The following is an 11,384-nucleotide window of genomic DNA, read 5'->3' as shown; positions in this document are numbered from 1 at the left end:
CCCCCATTCTGTCTTTCTCTTTCCCTGAACTCTCTGTCTCTCTGTCTCTCTCTCCCTCTCTGTCTCTCTGTCTCTCTCTCTCCTCACACACACACGCACGCACGCACGCACGCACACACACACACACACACACACACACACACACACACACACACACACATACACACACACACACACACACCCTTCTGTCTCATAATGTAATATATATTGTGGCATTATAGCTGTACTATTGCGACAGTATTACGGTCCTATTGCAGTGGTACTACAACAATTGTCACAACTTTTCATTTGTACAGTAGAGTCTCCTTACCTTCCAGTTCCTCCGGTTCCTTAGGCTCTTCGTTCTTGCCTTCTGGAAGGTCTGGTGGCTCTGAGACGGTCGTCTGAGACATGCTGATGGTACTGCCTTCCGGAGCGTCTCCGTGGTCTTCATTTTTTTCTAATTTACTTTCTACCTTCTCCATTTCTTGCGAATCGAATGCTGACTTCATTGCCTGCAAATCAAATGCTTTTATAAGGATTGTACTAAAAAATAGAGACAAGCGCCATGTAGCCAAGCTCTGTAGATTAACTACAGACATTCACTCCTATCGGTTTACGTTATAAGCATGCATTAATGACGATGGAGACTTGTTTATGGCTAAAGGCTATCTATTTTTTCCTCGGCGTCAATGGTGCCAGAACGCCTGTCCATAAGTCACTGAGTGAGCGAAGTGGATCATTAACCCTTTATTCGATTTTGGTCAATTGCTAGGATTAAATTATCTATAATACGCCAAAAAAGTAGTTACTCAAGCAACTGGATATGGTTTTAGAAACGATCAGATGTTTCAACTAGCATCCACTAGTTAGTGACACTTAAGTGACCTGGAAGAAACAGGTCTATATGGCTAACTATGAATGAAGACAAATTTAGATGTCCTATAGGAAACGTTGTATTGTAGGACAATTTTAGGCTAATGACAATTTGGATTCCAAGAGAAAACAAAAGGTAAGGCAAAGTCAAGCTGAAGAAAATTTTGGATGTCAAAGGGAAACAAAGCTAAGACAGAGTTGATACAAATGAGTCAATTAGCTCCTGTTGTTTTGTTTACAGGAGCTAAGTATTTTAATTTGTTGGGGGAGGCGGGGGATGGGGGGAGTGCCAGATCCCAAGTACCAGATAGTTCCATACGAAAACTAGTGGATGCTAGTTGAAACGTCTAACCGTTTCCAAAACCATATCCAGTTGCTTGAGTAACTTCTTTTTGGCGTATCTTCTTACCTGGATGTCTAACCTACATCGACATTATCTATAGTTACCTGTTGTAGCCATTCAGAAAGGTTCCGCAGGCTAGCGGTGTTCATAGCCATATTTTGGCCTAGTCGGCTGGATGATAGTTTGACATCCGACACAGCCAAAGCTTAAAAATGAGAAAAAAAAATACAGACCCAATTTATCTTCTGTATATATACATATATCATGAGAAGCACAATAACATGAAATATCATAGATAAAATGTATGCTATGGCTTTGATATTGCAGAATTTATTTCAGGCCGACAAAGATAGATACAAAGATAACTAGGAATCCAGACTCTAACATCTGTTTGGGGATTTCTCTCAGTCTGCCGCCACAGCTGTTCTACGTTAGAGAACACATAATCCGTATCTGCTTGGAGATAAGCTAATTTTCAAATCCCAAAATAAGCATTGGAACAGCATGAAACAGCTGACGACACGGCGTGAACAGAACGATCAGAGAAAATCACGCAACATCTGCTTGACAATATCTAAGTACCGCAAGGCCCTAGCAGGCGGGGATAACGCAGACCTGGACCAATAAACTGGGGGGCCGATTATAAGAAAAGCTACCGTGAAAAAAAGCAACGTGCATTATCGCGTAGAGGACATGCCAAACTACATACGAATGCGGAAAAGGGAACATAGAGATACAGATGCGAACACTCATCACATCGTACAGAAACAAATCTCTGTCGCCGGAGGTTGCCCTCCGATCACAGAGCAACAACACTCACCCAGATAGATAACAGTGCCCAGCAGACAACAGATCAGCACCAGGGACAGCGCGGAGCTTGTTTTTTTCCTGGTACTAGTCCGAGCTCGGGACTGACCGGGGTTCCTCATACCGACTCCTGGGATGTAATCAGTGGTGGCACTATCATCAGCGGTCGAGGTTTCTGTAGAAGAGTTGTTATGTCTATTATTTTTCTATTCATGAACACATGACAAAGACAACGTAGTGCTGCACACAAGTTCTAAGAATTATTTTGATAGCGCCACAAATAAATACAGTAAATAAATTCAGTTAAATAACAGTGCGCCAAATTCGCACCACCCCAAGACATAAAATAGTACTGGTCAATGGCAATGCTAACCTAATTACATGAGCATGTACATTAACGACTGATTGGAGAAGAACGTCAAACATAGAAACATTGCAAACACCTGTTGGCTTTAGAGAATAATGTTGGCTTTAGAGAAAATATTGGAGGGTTTGGTGACATGAGTTAAGCTATAGGCGGTTCTATAAAAAAATATGTTGGGGGGGGGGGGGTCGCCCCCCCCCCAAATCAAGCTGAAACCTTGTGGATTTTTTTGATGATGGAAATTTCATTAAATCACGCTAGTCTAACGGCAAGATTTACGCTTAAAACGTAAGAAATGACGTTTCAGAGAGTCCCGATTTTAAAATTTCGCCGAGTTCCCTTGTGACGGCTCGCGTCTTCGGCCATGTCGGCGCAAAACAATATGTTGCGGGAGAGTCGCTCTCAAAAACCTTATAAACTAATAGAAATTTTGCTATCGTACTTAGGTTAGTTAACAAGCAGAATGTGGCCCTCAAATGCAGGAAATGACGTTTCAGGCGGTCAAGATTTCAAAATTTTCTCCGGACCTCCTTAGCGATGACTTGTGCCTCCGGCGATCACAACGACATGGTGAATTTGTTGAGCGTGGGTTATCGCCCTCAAACATCTCTTTCTTTAACAAAAATGTCATTAGATTTAGCATAGTCCCTCAGCAAAATTTGCCCTTCAAAATACAGAAAATGGCGTTTCAGAGGGTGCAGATTTTAAAACTTCCCCAGACCAACCTTGCGACAGCTTGCACCTTCGGCACTCGAAGTCGTGAATATATTTTTGGGGCATCGCCCTCGCTAAAACCATGTGTCTTTCTAACAGAATTGTCACCAAAGTTAGCTTAGTCTGGCAGCAAAATTTGCCCGTCGAAACGCATGAAATGGCATTTTAGAGGGTCAAGATTTCAAATTTTCCCGGGGGAGCGCCTTTGGCGCTACATGTGCTGCAAAGTTCTGTCAGTAAAAGCCCCCCCCCCCCCCAAAACGAAATTTGCTGCCGCCGCCTCTGCCAAGCAGACCCTTACGATGCCTTAGAGATAATATCAAAGCTGGCAAAGGAGTATAGCCGGCACCGGGCCGTTTGACTCCGTTTGGCCGGCTATACTCCTTTGCCAGCTTTGATGCTATCTCTAAGGCACCGTAGGGTCTGCTTGGAGACTAACGATCTTTGAAAAAACCAACCTCGCTGTTCAGAAATCTCCGTAGTTACGGTTATACTCGACATTTCTTCAGCAAAATTGAAAGATTCAGTAGCCGATAGGCTAGATGGAGAAACCGTGCAGGCTTCGTTGTAGTCATCGTCACTGCTGGTGGACTTGTAAGCCATACAGGCCTCTTCATATACGTTTTTGTCCATCGCAAGCTGCCCTCTTCTCACAACCTCTTCAGAGTTGACGTGATCACAAATGAATCGAATGTTTTGTATCTGTGCCTATATCTTTATTACTTTTTTTTACCGTAATTGCTTGGTCACAGAGTGACCAGATAGTTATATGAATAAAACCATGAGTGTGGTCCTACAGAAAAACAACAACATTTGGGTATAATCTGTGGTCATGCGCAGAGCTGTGAAGTCTGCACGAGTATTTTTTTTTCCATATTATTGCGAATGTTTGCAGATGTTTCTTGCATTGTAGGATGTTTACTGGTAATAGATGACACTGAACTATCGCGAGGGACTTTTGATATCTGCTTATAGTGCAGATATGCTTATAGTGCTTATACGAGTATTTGCTGGAACAAAATCAGCGGTAGCATCAATTCTCAAAATAATCTCAGTAGTTGTATTATCAGAACATATCACACCTTCCAGACCTGTGTGTGATGCATTTTTATATTAACGTATAGGTGTTGCGTTTCGTCAGATTCTATGATAACAAAAATCAAATATTAAAATGTAAAGAACACATGTACATGTATTCCAGGATTCAGTACAGATACGGTATTTTGTTAAGTTTACTCATTTGTCGCTTAATGCTTTCATTTTGTACATACCTTTAACACCATCCGGTCGTACCCACCCTGTATTTATATGCATATATATGTCTCCCGGTTTTTAATTGTATGTATTGTTATGGGCCTGTAGTGCCTGAAATGAAGAATAATAAAAAATATCTATTCCCCAAGTAGATCCCACTACTAAAGTTCTTTAATTCTATTTTCTGGTGTTCTTTCAAGTGTTTCTGGACGCTAAAAGAGACATCACAGAGGAGACTCAACAATATAGCAAATTTACACAAAGTACAGCACACCGTGCAACAAATTGCACAAAAGGTACAACTGACACTACGCACAAACCCTGAGACAGTCCACGTCTTAGGGTCCAGTAAAACTATGTAAAGACCAGATAATGTGAACTACTAGTATGATATGTAACAGGCACCTGTGCAGTTCATATCAGTGGTGGCCTGGGTGGGAAGTTACTCTTCAAGTTATATTTGAAATCTTAGATACAGCAGATAATAAATTGGCAAGGGAAAGGGTTTAGAGTACTACCAGCATTTACTATATAGACTTTTGTTTGATTTGGCAATACATTTTGTAAGGTACAGTATTAGGGGAATATACCTCGCATTTCAATTACTGTTGTAAATACAGCACAATGGTTCGTGGGGTTACTAGAGTTCACATCTTACACAAGGTAAAAATAATAATTGATCCGACCTAAATAAACACTTATTAGGCTGTGTCCAGTTGGTCCTTATGAAATTGATTAGTCTACTCGAGACGAAAAATGATAACCTTTTATCAAAAAAAAGTTTACATAAACGAGAGCCAAAATCCAATATGGCGGCAAGGTTGGTGACCTGTCGTCCATACTTCTGTTGAAACCGAACGATACAAAAAAAAGAAAGTTACTACAGTCACTATTTAGTATCATATTTAAGAACCGGTAGCTGTGGTAAGAAATTCAACAAAATTTAATTAAATGTCCTCATAACTCACATACACAGCAGACCTATAACCCTGTATGTGAATGTTGCCCCCCTCCCCATGAATACCGTATTTTTGGATAGGTGTCAAAATTATAATTTTTGAGGAAAAGATTGTGGGGATTAAACATTACCACTGTGTAATTAGCTGCTACTTATGACAGATTCCGCCTCAAAATTTCTCTGAATTCATAACGACAATATCTGAAGGAATAATACTCCAGATCTATATCTAATGTATCATCAATATATCAACTCAACATCTAAAAATTTCAAACATAACTGTTGTATCGCTATTTTCAGAAATTAATAGATAACAGTGATATCTTTATAATTTTGGAATGTCAGGAGCATGCCATAAAAATTTGCGTGATATATCATATATGACACTTAATTTTATCATGTGTATCAGTAGGAATTAAACACTCACATCATAGGTCAATGTTTAAGATTTCTTATTTCCTATTTCTGTTTGGTAGTTTATAGCTGAATATATGAAAGTCTGTTCTTTTTTGGTATATCAATAAAGATTCTTACACGACTTAAAAACGTTATAAAACATGCAGCTAGGCCGCGTCTTTCAATTGGTCCAGTGGAATTTGATTAGTCTAGTCGTGACGAAAAGTGCACCATTTTTTTTTCTTGTGCAGGAACTACTCGAACATTCACGAGGCAAACTACAATATGGTGGTGAGGTCGGTGATCTGTAACGTTACGTACATCCGTTGAAAAACGTCGACATTACTGCAGTAGATAAAACATTGAAGGGCTGGGAAGCGTCGTAGAAAGATCATGGACGTAGTACCTGATTTTATTGAGTGTCACTGAAAATGGCGAAGACAGGCATAATTTACATAATCCTGTAACTAAAATAAAACTGATTACACCCAATATCGTTCCTCCCTCTTCAGCAATTTAGAAAAACTGGCAGATTTCGTCATAGATATTCTACATGTACGATTATCAGGCCAAAACACATTTGGACATTTCGGTATTTTCTCGTCATGTTGACCATCTCTGAAGAAGAAGAAAAATATTGTTTTTCTTCTGAAATCAGGCGAGATTTTACAAGGTCGCTGACGTCATCTATAACATTTAATTGCTGTGGCCTTAACAGCAATATCTGAAGAATTACAACAATTATATCTAAAGTAATATATGACTGTTTGCCTATTACAAACATTAAAATGTCAAATTGACGAAAAATTAGGATTGTAGAATAAGCACATTTAAATTTCTTTATCAAATTCTACATTTTAATGTTTTTGCCGTCTTTTTTTTGGGGGGGGGGGTAGTTTGCTTACAACTGACCCAAAAAATTATTTCTATTACTAATGCATGGGACTTTTCGGTACGAGTATGATGGTCTGCCCGCGTTTGACGAGATTGGTGCCCAAAATATTTTGTGTCCAGACAATTATCTAGGAGGAAAGAATAAAAGTCCAGAAAAGCCGATGAGGTAGAACATTTGCGAAGCTTTACTGGTGGATAAGCTAGGTGTGTGTGTGTGTTTGAACCGATATAGTGCTGTAACAAAGAAAGGTAAGCTTGCGATAGATACGTCTAGCTCTATGGAAACTCTGGCATCTAGCACCGATTCCGGACCTCCGGTTGCATCAAGAACGACAGAGGAAGGTAAGATAGTTTTTATCAGCATGCTGCCTATGTGTCGTCCACATTGTATTTTTTATGTTGCAATCTGAATATGAAGTCAAGACAATTTTTTAAAGTCTTATTTTCTTGAAAAGTATGAGACGTTAAGTTCTAACGTCATAGCTACATTCCTACAGTCACATTAACCATCCCCGAAGAAGACAAAATTCTCATCGCAAGCATTTTCGTCGAGTATCAGTTTGACTTACATATTCCTATGTTAATTTTCTAAATATTTCAGAAATTTTACGAACAGAGAAGAAATATTTTAGCCAAAATATTACCCTAGTTTACTTCATATCAAAGGTAGTTTTAGTCATCTCTAATTTCAGACATGAACATATGAACAGTAGAACTCTTTCTTAACCCCCTTAAGATGGGTTTCAATCCGGATACGTTAACAACTGGACCTCATGATCATCAGACTTGTAATGACAATGTGGTATCCAGAAACATATATCTCTCTAATGTATTTTTTTGAAAATCCATACTTTTAGTTAATAAGAGTGGTAAACATTAAGGAAAAATTATTTGTTGCGGAATTTTCAAGCTTACAGACTCTCAACACCCTCTATTAGACAGACCGAATTTGCACGTAGCTAACATTGTCAGTTTACCGACTGGACCATAATGAAAACCAAACAAATATGTGTAAACACACGGGAAATAACAGATTCTGTCAATAGAAAAGTGGTTTTTAAGTCTTGCTATCGTCTATAAAAGGCAATGCCAAATCGACAATGTAATGTATAAATATCTTGTCGTTCACACATGACGAGATACTAGAATTAGAGAAGATAGGGAAGACATATGACCAACACTTGCAGACCTTCGATCAACATATCTTTACACCAATACAAACCAATGCCCATAGGCTAGACGTATAACTGACTCTTATGAATCAATTCATCTAATTTCTTTTTGCTTTAAGGCAAATACTGTGGGTACTAGAAGCTGGGATGGTTGAAAATGGAAGACGTGCTTATTTAGTCCATATATTTTAGTACACAATTTTTTTAAACTTTAAAAAACTTGTTCACTTTTGCAAAATTGTATGAATTATATTTATAATGAGTTGTTTCTTTTTTTACCATACTGATTTATCAGTTAGTGATTCAATGAAAATCTTTAGGTAAAAAATGACAGAGGGGTGTTATCCCGTTTTTTCACCAGTGCGAGATTCAATAAAGGCATATTTGGTAAAAGCAAATGAGTTAAAGTTTTGTATTTAGCAAGTCACCGCCGCCAAGCTGTTGGGGGTGATAGTCCAGTCCGATCTGAAATGGAACGGCCACGTGAACCACATCATCAGTCAGAGTAGCAGACGACTCTTCCTCCTACGCCACCTCAAAAGATTCAAACTTCCAGTACCTGACCTGGTTACTGTCTACATAACCTACGTGCGTCCGCTGTGTGAGTATGCCTGCCCCGTCCTGGACTTACATCGACTCAAACAGCCCAGGTAGAGAACATCCAGCGTCGTGCTTGTCGAGTTATCCTCGGTAGAAGCTATTCAAAGTACTCGGAAGCATGCGACCTACTGGGACTACCCACTCTCCAGCAACGACGGGAACAGCTTACCAAGAAGTTCGGCGTCACCTTGTTGCAATCAAGAACATTCAGACAGTGGCTCCCACCAACCCGAGGCGAAACCAGCGGACGGTGTACCAGATCACACAACAAACTGACCACTATCAATGCCAGAACGGAGCGGTATAAGAACAGTACCATTCCGCACATCGTCCGACTACTGAACTCATGAACTGTGCCGTTTTTACCTTATCTGTCGATTTTATCGGTTAGTCCAATCTGTATATAAATCTGTATATATTTTGATACGTTTGATGATTGTAAACGATTTTAATTGTCCTCGTTATGTTGTCCATGTTACAACTATATATGTTAGTACATGAGCAATTCAGGACCAATTTCTGTGTCCTGCAAATCTGTACTTTTTATGGACCCAATAAACCATTATTATTATTATTATTATTATTTTATATTAGCACATCCCTTTGTAGTTAGGAAGTAATCATTTTCAAGGCTAAAAATATGGGATCGATACCTCAAATTTGCAACAATTAATTTTAATATCCGAATGAAAGCTCATCTGTGTTGGTAAATTCCATAGTGAACAGTTTCTTTCTTTGTGTTGGAACAAAGTTTAAACTGTTCACTAATTAGTTTTAATGTTCTCCATCTATATCTGGATTTCTTTCACACATCAATTCACAGCTAGGATACAAAAACTCTCTCCAACATGATTTCTCCAGTTTCACTGACGAAAAATAACGGATGTTGTTTGAAACGACTGACCGTTTCCAAAGTCATATCCAGTTGTTTGAGTGACTTCTTTTTGGTGCAACAATTTATCATAGTTATTGATAAGAAAACTGTGTAAACTGGCTGTAGGTGGAGGAGGGCCGCTTCCGATGGACGAAAACTGCTGCCACAACTATGCCAATGACACGGATAATGAGTACGCGGCTGCCTGCACTGTGAACTTGAGGAGTCCCTCCACTAGTACGGAGAATCCTGACCAGGAAACCCCAACGGGTACGTCTAAAGTTGTTATCTTATAGATGCATCCTGTAGACATGTTGTTGTCGGTGTTGTAATGCCATTTGCACATAGAGAAGCATCCTAGGTTTCTTTGTTGTTTTGAAACGTCTCGATTGCAAAGACCCCATAGGTACGCCCATAAATGTAGGTGTTATATATGCATCCTGCAGACATGTTGTTGTTGCAATGTTGGTGTTGCTAGCCTTGTAGTGCATAGTTGCACATTTAACGCAGATAGTTTCTTTGTTGTTTCAACGTCTCCATTGCAAAGACCCTACGGGTACGTCCAAAGTATATATATATATAATTGCATCCTACAGACGTGTTGGACTTCTTTACCTTGTAGTGCCTAGTGACACAATAACAACGGATGTTGTTTGAAACGTCTGACCGTTTCCAAAGTCATATCCAGTTGTTTGAGTAACTTCTTTTTGGTGCAACAGTTTATCATAGTTATGGATAAACAAACTGTGTAAATTGGTTGCAGGTGGAGGAAGGCCGCTTCCGATGGACGAAAACTGCTGCCACAAATATGCCAAGGACACGGATAATGAGTACGCGGCTGCCTGTACTGTGGACTTGAGGAGTTCCTCCACTAGTATGGAGAATCCTGACCAGGAAACCCCAACGGGTACGTTCGAAGTTAATGTCTTATATATGCATCCTGCAGACATGTTGGTGGTGGTGTTGTTGTTAAATTTGTAGTGCATAGTGGCACATGCCTACCACAGCTAGTTTCCTCGTTATTTCAACGTTTCAGTTGCGGGGTACATTTGTGCATACAGAAGTTGGTAGGCCTTCCCAAATAACGTTTTTATGGCGCCTCATCTAACACGAGAACCCCATTTTACGTCTCAGACATATATTTTATACTCATCCTTATGAATGCTGTGCATTCTTAACGTTTGACATCGGCATTCTTTAAACTTAAATGTTGACACTTAATGTGTATTATTACGAAGCATGAAATAATTTTTTCCCCATTGCAAATCTCAAAATATGATCGTTTTAGAATAACTGTTCATGCAAGCCACTCCCGTAAGAACGTTGAACATGACACGTCATTCCTTGGACCTGGAATCCAGTCACCTAGTGGCACGGCCTACCGTAGTTAGTGTAGGCTCTCTACGGGACCAGTGCAGCTCTCAGCCGCCGAGGTAACCGTTCACACCCGGGAGGATTTTCACGCGGTTAGACTTTGCCCAGTGGGAGTTAATTTGCCGGCCGCATGGACGGCTAATTATCCTACCGCGTAAAAATCCTACCGGGTGTGGTCGATTACCCCGGCGGCTGAAAGCTACACTTGTACTGGCCCCTAACTGCGGTTGGCCGTGCCACTAGGAGACTGAATTCCAGGTTATCATAACACATGCTTTTTGTCACATTCCTAATCAGCTGTCAGTCTTCTTTAGGATTGATATCAGAAATCGAAAATCAAAATATAGATATAAATGCAGATCCAGTAGGCTACACCAGTTCGGAAACAAATAATAACTTTGTGTACGATATTGGATCGTCCTCTTTTGCAGAAAGCTCTGACGATAGTTTCGTTAAAGACTACATCCCAGGGGTCGGTATGAGGAGCCCAGAGGTCGGTATGAGAAGCCCAGGGGACGGCATGAGAATTCCCGGTCAGTTCCGAGTCCGGATCAGCACCATGAAGAAGACAATCCCTGTGCTGTCCCTGGTACTGAACTGTTGTGTGCTGGTGACTATTACCTTTCTGGGTAAGTATTGTGATTGTTGTCCAAAGAGTTTCTCGTAGATGTACTAGGTTTAATCCCATCTTAGATTTTAACTGATGCCACTATCCAATTAGCATATATTTGATTATGGAAGTTATTCTAGATAACATAAGACTTTATTTATGTATTTCT

The 11,384-nt window shown here is 40.0% G+C and overlaps 1 protein-coding gene across 1 annotated transcript; it reads right to left on the bottom strand.

Annotated features, from left to right (window-relative positions):
- Window positions 1–284: 284 nt before the first annotated feature.
- Window positions 285–3,775, bottom strand: LOC118422241. The gene is made up of 4 exons (XM_035829758.1): window positions 3,542–3,775; window positions 2,019–2,180; window positions 1,303–1,403; window positions 285–494 (listed from the first exon to the last, which is right to left on the bottom strand). Exons 1-4 carry the CDS (start codon window positions 3,714–3,716, stop codon window positions 285–287), a joined length of 648 nt encoding a protein of 215 aa, XP_035685651.1. The 5' UTR covers window positions 3,717–3,775.
- Between the last annotated feature and the right edge of the window lie 7,609 nt (window positions 3,776–11,384).

Source organism: Branchiostoma floridae, chromosome 9 (assembly GCF_000003815.2).
Source record: "Branchiostoma floridae strain S238N-H82 chromosome 9, Bfl_VNyyK, whole genome shotgun sequence".
NCBI classification, from domain to species: Eukaryota; Metazoa; Chordata; class Leptocardii; order Amphioxiformes; family Branchiostomatidae; genus Branchiostoma; species Branchiostoma floridae.
The sequence above is the reverse complement of the archived record's forward strand: the minus strand, read 5'-3'. Positions and strand labels throughout refer to the sequence as shown.